Source organism: Corvus brachyrhynchos, unplaced genomic scaffold (genome assembly GCF_000691975.1).
Source record: "Corvus brachyrhynchos isolate BGI_N302 unplaced genomic scaffold, ASM69197v1 scaffold616, whole genome shotgun sequence".
In the NCBI taxonomy this organism is placed as follows: domain Eukaryota; kingdom Metazoa; phylum Chordata; class Aves; order Passeriformes; family Corvidae; genus Corvus; species Corvus brachyrhynchos.
Window position 1 is genome coordinate 1,361,589 of NW_008238831.1, and position 7,855 is coordinate 1,369,443.

Genomic DNA, 7,855 nt, shown 5'->3' on the forward strand with positions numbered 1-7,855 from the left:
CTGCCAGTCTTTCCCTGGGAGGTAATGCCTCTGTTGTGCAAAGTGATAGCAAAATTGGGAAGGACAAGAGGTAAATGTCCTGTCTGCTGAGAGTGATCCAAGTCTGCCACACTGGTTTGCATCTGCAAATCCTCCCAGCACAGAGCAGAGCTCTCCCACACAGGATTCCCACCTGACAGCAATACAGAAGGCTCTGTAGAGATCTTAGCAAAACTAGGTTTAATCCCCTGCTGTAGGCAGTCATGTCATATCTGGGTGTTAACCTGCCAAGCTCTGTCTCAAAAGCCATATGATTTCCTGCTGGCTGCTGAAAGCATGAGGAGATATCAGTGTTCAGTTAGAAAACTTCACATGTGAAATGACCTCTTACGTGCAGCAAAGGCTGCACAAATATGCCATGTGCACCAAACAAAAATACAGAAAGCTGAGCTGTGCTTTGGCCCACTTAGGTGAGCAGTGAAATAAAGGGTAAAACCACCAGACTCCTTGGAAAAGTCAAATGTACACTGGAAATGTGATTAGATCAAATTCCAAAAATCTGTCAAAAAAGAAAGGCCCTTCTCAAAGTCCAGCAGGTTCCCTCAGATCTGCCTGTGTTTAAGGTAGCTCAGCTTTCTTTTGACAAGTTTTTACCCAGTAGACTTGACTTTCTGAGAAATGTCAGCATTTTGCTGTGATGGTCGTTGAATGCTGGAGCTGTCCTGCAAGACAACTTAAAAACCACTCTATGTTTATTGAGCCAGCTCAATTCTGACCTGTTAATCATCATTAAAACATCAGCTGGCACAAACCACCTGGGTGACTAAATCCTGACCCTCAGGCAAACATGTAATGAGTACTGAATCTTCAAGGTCCATAAAGCATCTGCTCCATGTAGCCTCAACATTCCCCATCCATTTCTCCTTATTGTGAGGAGCCCCTGAGTGGCAGCAGAAGCAGGCTGAGGCTCAGGAGCTGCAGCCTCCCTGCTCCCAGGGAGCCTGGCTGGAATGGTGGCTCACAAGGATGGGCACGGAGCTGTTCTGCACACCCAGTCATGCCAGCTGGCATTGGTGCCTGCTTTCCCAGAAATCTGCAGCCTCTCTCTTGTCTCCTCAGTCTTAATACACATTTAACTTTTGATTTCTCTTTGGCTCCTGCCACTCCAGTCTTATTCCCTACTTACTATGCAGGACCTTAAAGTCCTAAAGTGCTCTGCTGAGATCCTACTACAAGAGCAAGATTTCTGCAGCTAGAGAAGGGATAAAATCTCTATCCTGGGCAGCTAATCATGAGTGAACCGTACCACTTATATTTGGACAAGAGGAGATGACAACAAGGTTAAAGTAAGTAGCCATAAAAACACTTTCAGGTTATCTTCAAGTGCTGGCACAGCTGAGGAAATTGAAGTGTCCTTGCTGACATTTGGGGAACAAGTTTAATGAGACCATTATGTGCTGAATATTCATCCAAACCCAGTTTTAGGCAGATTGCAGCGTCATAAATATTAGATGGAGAGGCAGATTGTGCTCATTTTGCTGTGGTAAGGGAGATCTAATACAAAACTACTAATGTTTAGCAGGGGAATAATACAAAATCGAGCTGAGCAGTTGAAGCTGGTGGGGACATACATATTAGACTCTGTTCACTGCAATACTGTTCTTACATTTTTAAATCCTCTGTAAAGAACTTGAAGTTCTCTTTTAGTGAAATTGGTTTGTGCTTCAAGCTGTTCCAGTCCCTCGGGTCTATGGCACACTGTAGTCATTTCTAATTCATCTTCAATTTTATCTGAAAGAGAAGACAGGAAAATATTTATTTTGGTCGTTACCTTTGCTCTTTTAACATGATAGATAGGACAGACTGGATTTCAAGAGCAACAGATTAAAAAGAAACCACCAACAGAACTGATCTGTATAACTGTTTTCAACCTCTTGAAAGCAAAATAAAAGCCGTAGGAGTAAAGCAACAGCTCACATTTCTTACTGGGCTGCCAATTAGCTGCCCATTCATGAAGCCAAAATGGTGGTGAGAGCAGAAGGGCAGCAGCAGACACATTGCTCCAAAAGGCAACCACAGACATTTCATACTTAAATATCGAAACAGCGTGGAGGAATAGCACTTTCAAAGAACTGGCTTTAAAGAAAGCTGTGCAAATATATCTGAGAGAGCAGACATGCTCAGGCATATTAGACAACGACATTATACTGAGGGTAAACAGTGAGGGAAACTCTTCTGTGTGCTAACCAAAAAGCTTGCTCTAGAGACAGTGAAGGTCACTTTAGTCCTAGGAGAAATTCAAATTTTGTCCACACTTGCAGAATCTGGAATGAATTCAGCCTGAATTTACATGGACTTTTTGGGGTAAGAGATAGAAAATGAAAACACTTATATGCATCTTACTCAAAAGAGTGTTCTTCTGCAAGGAAGAAAAATACTTGAGATCTGTCATACCCTGTATTACCATAACCTCACCTCATTTTTGAAGCATGTTTTCCCCTGTCAAGCCCATCCTCCAGGAGCGTATGCAATGCCCAAATATACAGATACTTAATGTCTGTCAGTTTGAGATTCTCTAAACTTCAAGGACCAGATCCAGCCTTCAGCTGACATGAAAATCCAATCCACAGTTGCTTGGCATAAAAGCAAACACTGCCTTTATTGTCAAAACTGCACAATTCATGCCTTGTAAAAACATTTTAGGTTATTTGGCTCAAGCATAATATAGTAACTTCTGCTGTAAGTCAACAACTTAAATAGAAATTTGCAAGGAAATAGTCACTCTGAGTGGAGGAAAGGCATGAATTCAGAGCAGACTGGCTTAGTGAAAGAACAGACCAGCCCAAAGGTGTATTTTCATAAGTTAACTAATTCTTCAGAGATATATATACACACATACACACATACATAGACATACATATACATATATTAAATTGAATGTTATTAACGGAGGGCACATGTCAGTAAGTGCTAATGGTTAATTAACATTGGTTCATTTTGCCAGTACTAAGAAATTGGTTCAAAATGTTGGTGAATTCAGCCATCCTCCTAATCCGCCACATCTGCATCATCACAGTCAGCATTTGGAGGCCTTGAACAGATAAAATGCATTCCTAAATACTGTTCTGAAGGTCCCTTGCACAGCAGGGGAATAAAGGTGAGAGGCTGTAACAGCATGGGACAGGAGCAGAGTATCAGCTGGTGCAGAAAAAGGGACTGAAGGCTGGCAAGTGGCCAAAAGAAGCCTGAAGGACTCACCTTCCCCACACAAAGGGAAAATGAAGAGTCTAAAAATTACAGCTCCTGTTAGAATAAAGGAGATGAAAAAGGATGTCTGCTACAGTAAAAAGAAAAAGTAATGTGAAATAAGGGGGGAAAGCCATTTTCTTTGCAAGAGAATTAATGCCTCAAAATGAAGGAATGCAGAAGCTGTAAAGAGAGAAAAATGTGGGAACTTCTTTAAAATGAGGGAAGAGAAATGACTGGTTGAAAAAAAGAGAGAAAATCCATTTAAAAGGGGGCCAGGTTAGGGAAACCCATCACTAGTCTATACATTGTACAGGAAATAGCTTTCTAGTTACCTTTAGTTAACCATAAATCACCTGAACTTTTTCCTTAACAAATGCACATAACCTGGCTCCCCTCCCACACATCCCCGCTGCGCCCGATGCCACCAGCAGTTTACACAGGACCTTGGCAGGCATTTGTTTTTCTGCCGCACAAGCAGGACTTGGAGGCTTTCTCTGCTCTTTGACCAGCTGAACATGCTCAGCTTTTCACCCACATTTCCTGTTGCTTGAGCCACCCTAAAGTTCTTTACAATTTCAGTCAATGTAAACTGTAAGTGTAACACAGTGGCCAACTACTCTTTATATCCTATAACGTGATTTAACAGAGAGTGGGATAAAAAAGAATTATCTATGCAGCCTACAGGGTGAGGCTGAAGGGGGAAGCCAGCCTGTTGAAACACTCTCACACTTGCTTTTACTTATGCCCCTACAACGTGGAGGTTCAGATGGTTTCCACAGAGCCAGGAAAGATTCAGCTGAGAAAAGTCTTACTCTTTGCAAAGGCATTTTGATATGACTAATTTTTTGTGGGTATTGTATTTGCCATATACTTTTCCACCTCCTTCTTAAGCAGACAGTTTTTAAAAACACTTACTGGAATTTGTGTTAGTATTCTAAAAAACAAGTAGTTAAAGAAAAAGGTCTCGCTTGTGCAAAACTTGCCATAGAGCTCCACAATAGCTTTAAACAAAATCTACAGAATTACAGCTCAAAACTCAGAGTTGTCTAGATGCCCTTTACACAAGCAGACCCAAAATTAGGGTCTTGGAATTATTTTTTTCCCAAATATTCTTGAATAAAATATTACTTGGTGAATGCTGTACTTTAATAACGATTCTTGTCTTTTGACAGTACTGATCTCATTCAGTGAGTCATTACTTCAAAAGAGTGGCACTCATCTCCTTTAGCTTATTCTGCAAGAATAGACTTTCCCAACAGTCAGCTCATGAGCTTAGGTTCCACAGGGCAGATATTTCTATGTTAAGAATAAGCCAGATTATCCTTGTATGTTTGATTCTATCTACCATGCTGAGAAATGTTTCTCCTTTTTCTACACCAAACTTCAGAAAGAAAATGATGAGAAATGTATCCCTTGCAAAGGGACGCTCTATTTTTTCCTTTGTTCCCTAATCCAGAATCTATGTTAAAATCTGTCTCTGAAGAGGATCTGATGGTTCCCTGTGGGTTAATATTTTCATCTGCTCCCTCTTCCTCTCCCAAGGGAAGTATTTTAAAACTAAGCAAAAGAATTCATGAAGCTTTAGATCTGGCCAAGGGGACACTCAAATTGTTGCCAGACCAATCATTTTCCAGTGAACACACTTAAAAATGGCAGAAGCTGCTCCTTCAGGAACAGGCTCCAGTGCAGCAGAGCAGTCCTGAGCATTTTTTGGAACATCACCACAGAAAATAGGCCATTTTGTCTATCACTTGCCAATGAAGAGCTATTTTCCATGTATCATGATGAAACTTCTTTTAGGAGTAATCAGCTTCACATTAATAGGCCTCACAGATCAAACACCCCTCCGTCACGTTCACCACATTTAACACACAGTTGTCATCCCATATTCAAAGGTTTTCTTTCAGCAACATCCCTGTTCATCCTTCTTCCCTTCCTGGCCAAGGCTGCAGAGGGCATAGCGCAGAGGAGGAGGGACCTGAAGCCAGACCTGAGGACACAAACTGCTCTTCTGTGCAAACTGATTGCTTCCAACTCATTAGTCCTCACCCTCCACAAAGATTTTATTTTTTCGCGATTTGTTTCTTTTCAGTGCTTGCTCTCAAGTCAGCTCTTTTCAACCTTTTTCTTCTATTCCCTGATAACCTATAAATTAACCACAGAAACCGCAGTGGCAAAACAGGAGATTGGCACTTCCTCCTCTGCCCTCACTTTTTATCATGGGTATTGTATTTCCTTTTATTTACATTTTCATTATCATTCTGGCTCAGTCCCTCCAGCTCTTCAGAGCTGTCACTGTATGAAATATGAGCTCTTGCGTTTATAACCACTAGAGTTTTATTAAACTGAAGCTCACTGTAGGGTGGTGAGTGCAAGCAAAAGTGTATATACATAAACACATGCAAATTTAAACTTTTTATAGGAATGATGTTAAGATATTTTATCTAATACCATATTCTTCCTCAGTTTTGCTTTGTTTACAGTTTGCTGCACATCCAAAGATATTTGAGCGAGGGAAACAACCTTGCTGTTGGTTTAAAGTTAATTTGCTTCTCCTTCAATTCACAAATGCATGAACAGACCTTGGGACTGACCGCACCCACTGCAAGGGGTGAGTGTGGTCACCCCCCCAGCTGGTGCTTACAGCACCCTTATCCGTTCTGAGCTGGAAGGACATCCCTGCCGGGCTGATTGAGACACGCGACCCAGGGGCTGGGTACCATCCAGCTGCTTAGTGAAAGCTTGAGCCTTAGCAAATAGGTCCCAATTTATTACTCTGGATCTCAAAGCATGATTTTTTTTTTTTTTTTTTTTTTTTTTTTTTTTGGTTCCTCCTGCTCACTAATTAGGTGGAAGCAGTAACTAATGCAGAAGGTTTCTTCTGCTTACAGGTACTGATAAATGATAATTTATTCTTTTTCTGGTTTTAGTTCCAACACTTGTTGAAATCATCCCGGGATGAATCCCTTCCATGCCAGTTGGCTGCAGTGAGTTGTGTCCTAGGCTGAAGATTGTTTAGCCAGTACAGAATATTCTCTTAGCTGTTTTCCTTACAATGTGTTTAAAAATGGAAGAATGGGATGTAGCATTTCCTGAGTGAGAATTCATTTCTTCCCATAGTTTTGTGGCTGCTTTAATAGTGGGGAATGAGGTCTGGGTCTGGTAGAATCACCTGTGGTAATCTTACTCCAATGTAGGCCCAGCTTAAAATAATCACTTAGGTTTGTATTTTTGTGCAAAATAGCATCTGTATTTGCTTAGCCCATAGGATATGCACATTTCCTCATATAATGAAAACCAAATAGTGACTTCACGTTACAAAAAAACTAATCTTGACATAATTGCATGTACATGCATATTTTAGACTGTTGCTAATGAAAGAGACTGTATTTCACTGTTCCTTACTCAAGAGCAGAGAATGTATTTTCCTTAAGGCAAATCGATGTTTTAACAGGATACACTTTAGAAATTACTTAACGAGGCTTGCTTTATTCATCCTTTCATATTTGTTCCAATTTTACTTTCTGTTATCTTTACCATTTGGGACGTTCCATACTCAGAGTGCCTGCAAATGACCCTGCAGCATTTCACACAACGGTTTGGATTGGAAGGGACGTTAAAGATCATCCAGTTCCAACCTCCTGCCACGGGCAGGGACACCTTCCACCAATCCAAAGCGTATTTGTGTCCTATAGATTGTGTGTTATTACCCAGCCGCTGCCTCGGCTCTGAGTTTGAGCAGCCACATTCCTGAGCCTGCCCATCCTTCCTGGCGCTGGCAGCTGCCTCTGCACCCACAAACCTTGCACAGGGCTGGGTTTGCTGGGGCAAAGTCGCTTGGGAAATAAGCATCAAACAGCACCAAACACCTTTCTCAGGTGCAATCCTGCAGCAATTGCAGCCCATGTGCTTGCCAAACAAGCAGTAGTGAGGCCTCATACAGTGCTCAGGCTCGCCAAGGACAACCCAGAACCTAAAACACAGTTTAAAGGGTGCAAACGATGATTTAATAAAAATGTAAATGACCCTGTCCCCTGCATCCAGAGGTTGCAAGGTGAAACCACAGAACACCACTCTCCATGGCTCACGGGAGAACTTTGAAAACAAGTTGCTTATAATAAATTCACTTTTTGTTAAGGAAAAAAGTCAAGACGTAAAGTGAAGCTAATGTGCCCAGTGTTAATTGTAAAACTGACAGGCGCTAGATGAAATGGGTAATTTTACAAATACAGCTGAAGGGGATTAAATTACATGCAAGAATTATTAGACTGCATCTTGCTTTTATTAAAAAAAAAATAGCTATACTTTAGGAGCAAGGACCTTAAGAAAAAATTAACTCTAGTTTACCCACGGTATATTTGAAATTAATCTCCAGACAGAATGTGCTCTTGGGCAGGTCTTGCAGGAAATAGGTCTTGCCTGTGGGAAATCAATTGCAAATATTTGGAAATTTCATGAAGAGAAATAACTCAAGGCCTGAGTCCGTAAGTGCTCATTAGGGCAGGAAGTTGTGGGGCAGGAGCTGGGTGAGAGCTGCGGGAGACGCAGCCTGGGATGTCCCTGGAGCTCTGAGCTTCCCGATCCCGGGCTGAGCTATCCGGCAGCACATTCCTGCAGCACATTCCTG

The 7,855-nt window shown here is 41.6% G+C and overlaps 1 protein-coding gene across 11 annotated transcripts in view; it reads right to left on the reverse strand.

Moving 5' to 3' along the window:
- KCNIP1 (potassium voltage-gated channel interacting protein 1) overlaps positions 1 to 7,855 on the reverse strand; it is a 295,262-nt gene that overhangs the window by 17,827 nt on the left and 269,580 nt on the right. For all 11 annotated transcript variants that reach the window (XM_008636761.2, XM_017738176.1, XM_008636762.2 and 8 more), the window contains one exon: positions 1,646 to 1,770. In XM_008636761.2, coding sequence (XP_008634983.1) covers positions 1,646 to 1,770 — 125 coding nt within the window. The remainder of the gene's footprint in view (positions 1 to 1,645; positions 1,771 to 7,855) is intronic.